The 13,401-nt window shown below is 40.5% G+C and overlaps 1 protein-coding gene across 1 annotated transcript; it reads right to left on the minus strand.

Moving 5' to 3' along the window:
• Positions 1-1,324: 1,324 nt before the first annotated feature.
• ATP6V1G3 (ATPase H+ transporting V1 subunit G3) lies at positions 1,325-12,810 on the minus strand. The gene is made up of 3 exons (XM_042820202.1): positions 12,566-12,810; positions 5,081-5,181; positions 1,325-1,886 (listed from the first exon to the last, which is right to left on the minus strand). The coding sequence occupies exons 1-3, from the start codon at positions 12,645-12,647 to the stop codon at positions 1,713-1,715; spliced, it is 357 nt and encodes a 118-aa protein (XP_042676136.1). The 5' UTR covers positions 12,648-12,810; the 3' UTR covers positions 1,325-1,712.
• Positions 12,811-13,401: the final 591 nt, after the last annotated feature.

Raw genomic sequence — 13,401 nt, forward strand, 5'->3', positions numbered from 1 at the left:
TAGTGTGTAGTTCAGGCTGTGTTTTGGCTTATGTTATTTCCTTTCAGAATGATCACTTTCCAATATTAATTTAATTTCACAGAAAACATATGCTTCACATCTGAGCACCGTGCTGGGACTGCAGTGCAGGCTGGAGGTGTGTGCGCTGAGGCCATTCCAGCTGCATATGCCTGTAGAAGGGTGCAGCACTGACTCGGGCTCCTGGGCTGGAACTGGGGCTCCTTCATCCCCTCAGTAAGTCAAACTCATCACAACTTGATTCCAAGCACTCCTATGTGAATGAGCCTTTCAGCTGATGTCAGTAGCATTTCTGGTCTCTTTCCCATTCCCCTTTATCCTTGTGCTGTCTCCAGAGAACATAATCAAGCATGGGAGCTTGTAACAGTCAGGGCTGTGAGATTGTGTAGCATCAAGCACGGCCTTGAGGAGTCACATTTGCTGACATTAAGTTGACTACAGCTTTATGGTCATTTTACACATGACAGCATGTCAGCTGTGTAAACCTCCCAGGGACAGAGATTGCCTATGACTAGCTGCCATGAAATTGAAATGATTTGTCTATGTCTGCGTGGAGTGGAAAATGTGGCAATTGTTTGCTAATCTTCTCAATTTCTCAAGCTTGTTTTCTAATCCAGTGCAATTTTGTAGTGAAGACAAAGCATTTATATGGTTCACAATGCAGGTGTGTGCCAACTCCTCCCAGCTCCATCAGTTCGTTCCCTCAGCCTGCCATCAGATTTAATGGGCTTCAACTTAAAGCAACCAGATCATGTTGTTTTTTCCTAACTTCAGAAAAATTTATATCAAGGGAAATCTGTGCCACTGTGGAGAGAAATGTTACTCAGGGTCACTTCAGGTAAAAGTAAGTGAGCCCTGACCGACTGGATTTCCACAAACGTGTTGTGGAATAAGGGACTAGTTAGCGTAGCAGAGGTATGGTCTGAGCTAATGGATTCCTGTGCTTTTGGTGTAAATGTATGGGTAATGATGGGCATGCTAGAGTGCACCTTGAGCGTAGGCAAATTTATAAATGATTGCTGCTGTTGTCATTTTTCAGACTTAAAAACCCTACAATAAAGCCCATGATGTATTTAAATAACAGGGTGATACCTTGAATATGGCTTTTTGAACATAATTCTACCCAAGATGTCTATATTTTGCTTTAAATTAGGATTAAAAAAAATGAGAATTATTCTGATGTCTTATTTTTCACCAAAAACTGGCAGCTCCTATATATTCCAAAATTGGACTGCTCCTTTATATTCCAGAACCTGACTGCTACATATGTCACAATCTAAATAGAAATGCTTTGTTTTTATTTTTTGTAGTATTTTATTTCATGTGACTTGAAGTATACTAAAGATTGAGATAAACAGACATTATGCAACAACCTGTTTAGTACAGAACATTTGATATGAAAAAGACTCCCACTGAAAAGCTGCTGGTGTCAAATAATCATTTCTTCTGCAGTTATTGACTTGCACCCATCCAAATGACAGGGGCTTGGCTGTCAACAGGGAACAACACTATTCCAACAAATGGTTGTGAAACTCTGCATGGTTGTTATCGCATCAAAACCTTTGTGGAACTGTACGCTTCTGGCTTCAGTGTTTTCTCTCACACATTCAGAAACAATAGAGGAGGAACTATCTGTGGTTATTAAGAAACAAGGCTACTTTTTACAAACAACCTTCCCTTAGATATAGTTGATCTTAAGCTGCGTATCTGAAGTTCTGGTGGACTTCAGGCTTGACATCATATGTTATGTTCAGAAGCTTTTTCATCATGCTCTCCTTGTTCTTCTGGTAGCTGCTGGTGACGTTTCGGATGGTTTCTGTTGTTTGCTCTTCTATTTGAGCGGAGAGGTTACCTTGGGAGCCCATTACCTGAAAAAGCAAAAGTCCTCTAAGCAAGGCAGACATTATGCATGACTGTGTTTATTGCACTTCTCTTTATTGTCTAGCATAAACATAATGCAAACACGTCACACTGTTTTCTAACAGTAAGGGTATGATCTAGGTTGAACCGTACACATGAAAACAGAATTAAAGGCAACTCTTTCATATGCTCATTAGCAATAGGAATCTCCCATGTAATGCAAATTTCCCAGCTCCCTGTGGGAACAATGCTGTACGTGTTTTGTCTTTTAACCATTCATTTTATTCATTTTCTGTTTTAATGACTAGTCAACTAAGTTTCAGCACTCCTGTGCCTCATTTGGCCTCATTCAGAATGAATGCGAGCACAGCTAAGGAGCAAAACTATGGGAAAGCCTTCCCGAAACTGCATTGTTAGAGTTTCAGAGTATTTGAAATGTCTTCAGCAGCTACCGATGTATAACCCTCAACAGGCCTCAGACAAGGTCTTTTAATGTTACATTTTCTTATCTGGCAAAGTACCAGACAGCTTCTGGCACAGTTAATATCAGGACGTTCGCTTAGAATTTAATTGACTCTCCACTCGCTGAACATTTTAGCAAGGTTATGTTATAAACAGATGCACACGTTCCAAATCCGTGGCTTTGTTCCTCCTCCCCCACTGCCCCAACATCTCTCGCATTCTTCCCTTATGGAAAAGTCCTTCAGATACTGAGAGAGGATTTTGTTTTTAGCTGGAGAATTCCACGGGGAAGAACGGAAGACATTTCTGCACACAGAGTAAGAAAGTAATAAATAACATATTCTCCTTGTTCCTGCCACAGTTCTCTGGGGCGGACTAGCAGCTGGACTAACCTGTGATGGTAGTAGGGGTACATAGAGGATGACCTCAAACAGGAGGAATCATTAGTTGTATTTTCCATGTGACTTCTGCCCAACTTAGTACTTGAAAGAAGGAGAGGCAGCTGAACTATGATCTCCTTTTGCACAAATCACGCTTGCAATTATCTGTACCTGGCAACGTAGTAAGAAGTTTGTCTGCAGTCCAGATGTAAAACATTTTCTGATTTGGAAGAAATACAGGATGTAGACACAATTGTAAACACTGGGAAAAGAGTATCATTTTCTGTAGTAACTATTTTTAGTTGGCATTTTATTTTAGCTTTTAGACAAGTTGTAAGGGTCTCATGTGGGAAAGATTGTACAACTTAAACCAGATTTATGAAGCTGATTTTTTCCACTGGGGAAAATAACTTTCTAGAGATCCCAGATGGTTGCATGTTATCCAGCTACTAAATATTTTTGCAAAACCTCAAGGAGAGGATTATAATAAGAAGAGCATCTCTAAATCAGGAACCTGCTCTCCTGGTTTGTGCTAAATACTGATCTGAGATGGTTGATTCTTAATCTTATTTTTCATCTTTTATTTCCACTCCACTTCTGAATTCGTTCTCTTATCAGGATCCAGGCAATGTTCAGTTTAGTTTGTGATTTCTTCTGACCTTTATAGTCTGTCCATCATTTTGCCCATGCTGGTTTTATGTTAGAGGCATTCCAAAGTTGCTGATGCATTACTCTGTTTCTGAAAGCACAGGTTTGGAGCCAGCGTTCACAATGCCGGAGTTCAGTGACCTCAGACCTGAGTGCAACACCACGAGCACTACGAAAACCAGTTTGGGTTCTGAACTTCAATTTTGTATGTCTCTTTTGAAAAGTTGTTATTTCTGAAAACAAAGTCTTGTTGTTCGTCACTCTAACCTCATATTAATCATGACCTTTTTTTTGTCATTGTTCATTTTGAACTGGTGCCGAACATCTCATGGGACAGGAAAAATTACCCCAGTAAGGTCCAGCAACACACAGTAAGATGAGAAACAGCATTAAGTGAGACTGACCAAAAATTATATTAGTGTCTGCATACACGAGCCAGCAAACTGAGCTGGGTGTCAGACCTTCTTGGGTTGCCTCCTCACTGCCTTCTTAGTGCAGGTTAAACGTGATGACGTTGCTCTGAGGTAGCTAAACGTTCAGCATAATGGGGCCAGGGAACTTGAAGCGGGACTGCAGTAATCTTACACAGCATGCTCTCATTTGAGGAGCAATAAATGCTCTGGCCTGCTTGTGTAACATGCTCAGGTGTGGAACAATGGCCTCTGCTTGCAGCTTGAGTTTTTGTTTATGATGAAAATATTGAGTGCACCAAAACAAAGTTTTTTTTTCTCCTCTGCTGTGTATGTTAGACTAAACCAGGAAGTTCCGTTTGGTTGAGAAGTTTAAGACATTTAGATGCATTTTTACTTTGTTAGGATCAGTAAAAATCTGAAGTTGTTTGTATAAGACAACTCCACCTGGCCTGGCAGACTGGTAGTGTGTCTGGAGGCTGACAGTGCATACAGGAAACTTGGTGTGTATGTTCTAAAAATTATGATCTCTGCTGGGAAATGTATTATGTGAAATATGTCTGAAATAATATATTTATATGGCAGTTTTTATTTGACCTCCTTGGCTTTTTTGTTGTTGCTGTTTTTGAACAGTTTTCTTTCCTTTGAACAAAACAAACAGCAAGGAAACAAGAAGAAAACCATGAGGAAAGTTGCCAAGCAAAAAGAGAATAGTTTGTGAAATATTATGAAAATGGCAGAGATGACAGCAAGATGCCATAAATTTATGAAACGAACTGCAAATCAGATATGGAAATATCCAGACAGTTGTTTCTAGGAAGATGAGAAAAACTCCAAAGCTTGGATGATTTCAGTTCATCAAAGATGCACTGTTCTATGCAGTTAAAAAGCTCAAGTGGAACAGAGGGAGCTGATCTCTCCACAGAAGTGGAAGAGGGATTTTTAACTGGAACATCTACCTTATTTCAACTTCCAGTTTCGGGGCAGAAACGAGGTCTTTCTGGAACACTCCTTTAGGAGAACCTGAAAGTATTGTTGCTTAAGGGAGAAAATGCTTTCCAAAGGGCAAACGTGAACTGTAATACAGAATCAGGACAATTTCAGTAGTTAAAATCCACAATATCAGGTACAAATGCATTCCAATCCTGTGAAAGAAGTCAAACTGAAGTATATGCACAACATAGGTGAGGCCCGTGTGACAGGTGTGTTTAATCAGCATGGCCAGGAGAGTTTATGAGTGTCCACATCCTGCTCTTTGACACAGTTTGGTTTACTGCAAAAGCCCTTACAGGTCTCACTTACGTTCGTTTGCTTGTTCCTGAATTCCTTCTCCCTCTGCAACCGGTAATGGTCTATCTCAGCTATGGCTTCTTCTTTGGCCTGCTTCAGTCTCTTTCCCTTTCCTAACAGAGGGAAGAAATGCAGATTTATGTCACAGTCGTCACATTATCCCAAAAGGTGCATCTCCCACCTTAAGAGGTATTTAACTTGGGTAGAAGTTTCCTGGACCAAGTTTTGAGCAAGGTGAGCATCAGTGGCATCTGCACAGAATTGGTAGAAGAGCTGAAGGGATTTAGTAGGGCTCTTCTAGAGTGAAAATACCTATCTTCTGAGATCAGCTCTCTGCACAAAAGCACACATCAAAATGAAAATCTTGCTGGTTTGCTAACAAAAAAAGTCCTTTTGCAACTACACGTTTTCTCATAACACAAATGACTTTTTTTTTCATCACAGCTTTGTGTTTAAATAAATATCTATCTTCCCTTCATCAGCAATAGCAGCAGCCAGATAACAGATTTTAGTTGTCAGTGATTGGAAAAGACATTATTTTGTGAGGTTTTTCTGCATCGATTGGCTGCCAGGATCCCTTCATCCCACACCAACTGGGTTCTGTTTAATGCTGGCAGATTTCCAAAGTGCTGCAAGATACATCTTAACCATTACCAAACTGAGCTGCAATCTCCTGGCTCTGTCCTCTTTGCCCCCACCCTTTTTCCTGAACATCTGTTAAATGCAGAGGTGGGTGATTAAGAGTAAAAGGAAGCTGATAGTATTCTCTACAAATGTGCAGAAAACATCGAAGTTATTGTGAAGTCTTCCTTTCATTTTATTTTTAAATAGGATGATGAACTTAAAAATGGCATTTTAGGCAGTAGTGAAAACTAGACTTTTCCCCTTGGGAAGGCTTGTGTTTACAAGCTTAATTTGTTCTTAGGTAAATATTAAGGGTATGTGAAATGAAACCCATGTAAGTTATTGCAGGAGCAGGTAAAAGGCACGGCCTGGGTGTCACAGCGATGTTAGGTCAAGGATGAAAGTGGAGGGATTGATGGGCATGTGATAAGTTTTTACACAAGGGAAGTACTGAGCATCTCATGACAATGCCATGGTTACACGTTGTGTGCATGCTTTGCATGTAGAAACTTGGAAAAGTTGTGGATCTCGACATGATTCTGCTATGCTACTTTCTGCAGATCCTAACTGATAGGGCAGCAATCCTCTTGCATTGAAAGTTGATGCATTAAGTTTAAAGCTGCTGACACTGATGCTGATTTGCTGTTTTTATTTTTTTTATTTCTTTGGTCTCTTTCTCCTATACATCTAGAATGTAAGGGGTGGGAGAGGATACTCTTGCTCAACTGGATAAGAAATCCCTTGTTTACTTGCATAAATGAGGATAATGCAAAACTGGACAACTGAACATGTTTGCTTAATCTGATGCATGAAATGCCCTTTCATTAATTTGCTGTGGCCACCTACTTGATGTCACTGAGAAATATCAATACTTTCAGAAAGCTTTTAGTTTGTTTTTAAATCTTCAAATACAAGTACACTGAAAACAGTATCTTTTTGGAAAGCCTGAAGAACATTCCTGAACCAAGCTGGGGAGCTGTGCATTCCAATTTCAGACCTGTTTTTTCCAGGTGGCTCTGTCAGATTGGTTGCACCTGTGCTGGGCTTCTGAAGCCTTATCAGGTGTGACATGTAGCAATCTGTCAACTGGGCAGGGCACAACAGAGCCGAATGTGAGAGGAAGGCCATTGTTTTTGGTATGTTTCTGACTGGGCAAAATTCCCGATCCAGTGGTAAAGTATTTGCTCAGCTGGTGGCCCCTTCGGAAGCTTTATCTGCAGGACAGTGAGCAGGAGCAGAGATTTGCCTGAAACATGGATTTCTTTTTGAAGTTCTGGTTCTCAAACCGTTGGATTTCATGGACGGACTTGTTGTGGGTAACACAGAGAGGTGAGGTTTTACAGCAAGAAGGAAAATGGTGGGGAGCTCCACAGCTTTACGGCCTTTCAGTTCATCAGTGGTGTACTCACCTGTGCAGGCTATTACTCATCTCAGAGTTCTCCTGCTATGAAAGTAATATAGTTTGTATAGAGGAATAATGATGTATTTTAATTCCCAAAAGTTCGAATTTACTTGATAGGAGCTGATACCTTCAGCTTCTGTGTCACTTTATGGAGTGTTGGGATCATTAACTGACAGACTCATGTAAAAGCCTGATATCAATCTGGAGAACAAAATTTGGGACCAGATGAGAACTTTGTTTTCAAATTGCTCTTCCTCTCATCTCCAAATTTAGAGCTGTTCAGCTTAATATAGAGGTTTTCCTTTAGAAATGGCACTGGGAGGAGATTCTCTGGAACTGTGATCAGAGGGAGTGACTAAAATGAAGCTCTGCCAATTTTACCAGCTGAAGAATTGGATCTCTATAGTAAATTAAATTATTTCAAAAATGGTGGGATTTTAATTTCAAATTCCATCTGGGGGGCCATCTGTACTAAATATGTTGCATATTTGGCCACGAGATAGATAAATGAATCCATTTAAAATGCATACAATAGAAAGAGAGGCTAACTATAGAAGTGCAGTTCATCCACCTCTCACAATGCAGCTGGGGAACCAAAAAGTGAATATATACATACATGTCGGTTCCTGACACTGGAATAACCACAATACATAGGGTGTCACTGGAGACTGATAGCCACTGTTTTTTTTTTGTTTTCTTTTTTCCATGTTGCCTTTAGATTGGCACAGCAGGAACCTGCTGCTTCCTATTTAATTAAGTGGAAAAGCTGTGAGTAAATTACTGCTAGTTCGAGAATGTTGTGGACAGAAGCAGCAACTGCCAACATATGCGATAGTGCATATGCTGCACCTGATTAAGTTAAGCAGAAACTAGAGCTTAACCTGCTGTTTCACTAGAGGCAAACCAAAATTAATTAATCGGTCTGTTATTAACCACTTGTCTGCTACCTTAGATGTACAATAAGGAATTGCCTTTTCCAGGTCTTACTGGACGCCTAGGTGGGATTCTCTATCATACAGCTGAGCTAATATTAAACCTTATGTCCTCATGGGTGGCAGAGCACAGCAATTAAGCCAAGATCATGCAGAAAGTGGGCTAGAGAAAGAGGAAGGATGGGCAAGCCAACCTGTCTTTCATAGATTTACCCCAGGATTGAAAAGGTGAGGTGCAGAAAGCTCTGAGTTTGAGGAGAACTTTGTCCCAAGGGACATACAGTGAGGGCCAGGTCTGATGCTGCCTGTTTGTCCTTCCTTCTTTCTCATCCTTCAGGACAGGGAGCAGCAATGGAGCAGAGCTGTCCTGGCTCCATTTCGCACTATGCCCTGGATACCTGAGGGGAGGAGGGGGAATCAGCAGGCTTCCAAGCTTCATGTTAAATCACTCTAATCTTAACCATCTTTCTGTAGCAAGTCAGCCCTGTATTAGATATTCTCTTACACAATCCGTGGGAAGGAACTAGTAGCATAAAGAAAGGTTATACCGTTCTTTATAGGTATTGCCACAATGTTAATGAAATAACTCTGGTTAAATTTGGAGCAACCAGAGTGATTTATTTATTTATTCAAACATCTTGCAAGAGAAAGGCAGTAGGAATTAAATCTTTCTGAAAATTTTATGTTCTAATTTGCTTAAACACTGTTATCTTGCTTCCCCAGAATTGACTTGCTAAAATCATCTTTCTGTTTTCAAACAGATCATCTGGGCTTCTAGCTAAATTTCTGCACAGAAATGTCAAATGAATAAGCTGCCAAAAATTAATGACGTTTTCTTTATATAAGACTGTTTCTGTCGTTTTCTGCTTTGTTTTTTGTCTGCTAAATGGGATTTAGGAGTGCTCATTTTAAAGATTATTTTGCAGTTACAATAAAATGCAGTAAAACCAGCTGATCAGTGTATATATAGCTTTTTGCTAGTTAAAATATGTTGTGGGTATTGTCCAAGTGAGCATGATGGATGTAATTGATATCATTCTTCTTAAGTGTTATGTTAATATTTGTGGGTTTTTTTAACATGATTTGATTTCTTGAAAAGTTTCATACAGGCTTCCATTGTATTGGAAACTAGAAATTCAAGCTAAGACATAAAATTCTATAGGAATCCAAGTTTTGTTAAATCCAGTGTACATGACACATTATTTTCCCTTCTTTTAGCCAAAAGGGTTTTCAGAAATTGACATTTTGGTTCTGAGAATTATAAGTTATTTCAGGGATACAATTTATACTTAAGGAAAAAAACAATAGACAAGGCAGTGCAGTGTACAAAAGGATAGAGAACAGCAAGCTCTTTTTTGTTCACAATTAATGGATTGGATGGTTTCAGCCTTGCATATGTGTATTTACCAATTGACTGTTAATAAATTGTCAGGTATAAATGACATCAGTTGATGATATGGCAAAGAATGTGATATGGAAGGCGAGATAAAGGATATTGAGCAAGAAGAGCTACGATGCTACACTTTTACTTTACTTTGTGGCTGTAATTGTATTTATTGGTGAGCTTCAGTAGTCCAAGTAGATTTTGCATTACAAACAGCTGCACGTATTTCAGTAACAGTCAGGGCCATTATCTGCTTATGTATGATTCTCTGTGTGTCCATTCTACATTTTGTTCTGATTATGTGAGTTTCAGCAGTAAACATGACAGTTTTGCAGAAGCATACTTTTGGTAACTGCATTTCCTTGAAAATGACTTGCACTTGTGACCTTCGAGCAGCCGGCCTTTCCTTCTTCTCACTTTACAGCATAAATAGGATAATCTGGTTTACTCAACCCATGGTGTTGTGCAAAGACTGTTTGCAGTGACAAGGAGGTCATATTTAGGGTTCAGCAGGGGCAGGGCTGCTTGGCACGGGCAGGACGGGTTCAGCGCTCTCAACCAGAGCTTTGAGATGCCCGGCCAAGAGCAGCAGCTGCTGATCCCAGCTGGTCTGAGGTGGGCCAGGGCTGGTGCTTCTGAGGTGAGGAAGAACACCTTCACCTTGCTTCTCCAAACGGTGTGTGCAGGTTAACTGGTTGCACTTCCATATATTAATTCTGTTTGATGTTCCTTGTATTTTAGTCTCACTCAGAGGCAGACTTTGCAGTCATTAATGTTGATTCAACTGCTGAATCACTCTGGGAACAAGACTGCTGAAATAATTCTCGTTTGGCACAACAGGATTTGGCAGTAGGAAAACCTCTTCAGTCCCTGGCTGAAGTTATTTAGGCCATTCCTGGTTTACTTAGGCATGTAAAAGTGGCACAGTGACATTGCCACGAAAACCTGAAGTGAAGGACAGCAAGGAGAATTTGTGCTAGCAACAGCAAGAGCGTGAGAGTGGAGATGAGTTACAGAGAAGGAAGTCATACTGATGAAATATTTGTATTCTGTTTTTACTGAAAACAAAACTTCTACAGCTTGTTTGCTGTAGCTGCTGAGTAACTCCTCCCTCAGCACTGCAGCACTGGTAGGCATGGGCAGGGGTTGAACTCAGACTCAGAGGGATTTGGAAGGAAGCTTATCTAGAAGAAGCCCCATGTTTATCATGAGTGCTGTGCATGGGGCTGGGTTGCTGACAGAGGAGTGTACTTGTAGGCAGAATGGAGTAAACCCAGCTTGGCTTATATCTGAACTCAGCAAGATGCTCATTTTGGTCATTACTTGAATGCTATAATGATACTTTTTATTTTGGAGACTTCTTAACTTACAGAGCTTCTTTTAAACTGGATGTTTCAGAAAAAGCCAAATTGCCTTTTTTTGTTGTTTAAAAAAAACCTCACACAAACACACAAAAATGTAAGTGATGTCAAGCTGTCACAGCTAAAGGACTGAGTCTGCAATTGGTGTTCAGACCTTACTCATTCCCTACATGTGAGGTTGTGCCCTTACAGATCACCCAGTTTTTTTGCCCTGGGGAACCATGCATGTCCTCTGCCCTGCATCAGAAGGGGAGCAAATCTCATTGAAAGCACCTCAGCTGGCTGTAGAAAGGTTGAATTTCTACCTAGTTATTCCTGGACTTCAAGTTTGGAATAGCAACCCCAAACACCCTTCTGGTGAGCCTTTTTTTTTTTTTTTTTGTGAAGATGGGAGAATGCTGTTGCTTCTGCATGGCTGCAAGGCATGGGCGGGCAGCAGCTGGATGCTCAAGGAAGGGACAAGACTTTTCCACTTGTCTGCTGTACAAATCAGCACATCACACAATGATGCTGATTGATAGGTAGAGGGAATATACAGATTACGTAGACTATTTTTCTTTAGCTTCTATTTTTTCTTGGAAAACAAAATCCTTTATCACACTATCTTGCTGCACATGGCATCATTCTTCACTGGAAGAGGTTGTCCAGAGAGGCTGGGAACGCCCTCTCCCTGCAGATGTCCAAGAGCAGGCTGCACAGGGCCTTTGAGCAACCTGGTCTCGTGGGAGGTGTCTTGGTCTATAGCAGGGGGTTGGAACTAGCTGATCTTAAAAGCCCCTTCCAACCCAAACCATTCTATGATCTTCACCCATTTTACCTCAGTGCTGCAGGATGCCATTAAGCTTCCTGTTTCTAAGTCAAGATTGTTATGTGAAATAGCATTCATCTGTCATGGCCAATGCAAGTTGGTGACTCATGTAGTTGGAACCTACGTTCAGGAAACTGTGGCCACAGTATTTTGTGTTAAAATCAATAGGAGATGAATACAGAAAATGATGGATGGAACGGTATTCTTGCTTTCATGATTACTACTTTTACTGGAATTATTGAAGTTTCAACTTTTTTTTATAAGTTGAGATATTGCTTTTATTTTCTTGTTATTTTGTTGCTTGTATTTGATTAGAATATAAAGGTTTGAATTTATTCTTGGATACCGATTATGCACACTTATACAAGATATGCTTATGCTAAACAGAATGTTTGATCCCTTGCTGGTAGCTCGTAATAAGACCTTATAAGAAATGGTCTCAGTTCTTGTTATTGTACTGGGGCTTTGATTATTTCTATCCCAATTTATTGTCAAATACTTTTTGACACCCAGTTGAGATTAAAAGGCAAGGTGCTTGTTTTCATAAGTAAAGAGGAACACTGAAAATGTGTGTAAAGCAAAATACATGGTCTAGAGTCTCATTCTCTGGAGATGGCCACCAGAGGCATGTAGGCTTCTAGTTTAAATACCTAAAGAAGGAATGACCTTATTGGCATAGAGAAAAAACAAGAATAAATCTAGCTGGCAGGATGAATATAACAAAGAAAGCCTTGTTTAATGTAAAGACACACACACACACACACACAAGCACATGCGTGCACAGAATTTAAGCCAAGTATGCATCTGGGTAAATGCCTGCTGCAGTAAAGGCATGGCACTAATGCAAGTGAAAGGGAAGTGGTACATAGGAAAGAATAGGTGCACATCTGCAATGTGTGCAGATTTAATAATTTTTTTCCTTGAGCCACTGTATTTCTGAAAAGCTTACAGTAGAAAAAGAGAGTAAAACCAGGCCACATGCTTACTCTTTTTGGCTTCCTCAAGCTTGTCCTTGGCACGTTTTTCTGCCTGCAAAAGCTGCTGGATTCCTTGGGACTGGCTGGTCATGCTGGTGGCCGAGGCTGATGTACTTCTACAGGGCTCAGGGCTCGGAGGGAGCTTTATACAGCTGCCAGGCCCTTCCCTGTGCTTTTTTCTGTCTGTCAGTTATTACAACAGCCTTCCAGATTACACCAAACCAGCCTGCTCTGTCCGGATTACTTCTGCTAAAAAAGGCTGCTGGTGTAATTGGAGAAACAGCAACTAGATTTACAAGGAACTTCCCTCCTCCTTAGGATCACCAAAGTATCTGGTTCATGCTCTGGGAAAAGAGGAGAAAAGCACTCCAAGTGGCTTGTGATTGTATTTTTTTTTTAATCTTCTGTTGTTGAAGTGGAATATAGTTAAACCTGATGAGAGGAACTAAGGAGAAAAATAATTTTGGCTCCTGAAATTTGCTTTCAATAAAACTTCCCATGAATGTAAAGAATCAGGCTTGGGCAGTACGTAAATAGCTTTGGTTGAATTGGTTGTAGGCTTCTGTTTCACACTGCTTCCTGAAGGTAGACTCTCTTTTTTTCTTTTTTTTCTTAAAGCAAAACGTTCATAGGAAATGAGCTCATCAAGGACTGTGGGTTAAATAGGCATGTGCTGTGTAGGTATGATTTCCTGGGGAGCTGAGTGCTGTGCTGGATGGCTGTGGGCTCTGGGAAGGTAGCTGCTGGTCCATGTATTTCCCTTTCAAGCTGTATGAACACACAGAGCAGTCAAGCAGGTGGGAGCCTGGCTGTAGTGCACGTCCATTCCCCGTGGAGGGAAGGTG

The sequence above is a fragment of the Centrocercus urophasianus genome, unplaced genomic scaffold (assembly GCF_019232065.1).
Source record: "Centrocercus urophasianus isolate 14NV4802_14NV808 unplaced genomic scaffold, USGS_Curo_1.0 seq_18, whole genome shotgun sequence".
Taxonomy (NCBI): Eukaryota; Metazoa; Chordata; class Aves; order Galliformes; family Phasianidae; genus Centrocercus; species Centrocercus urophasianus.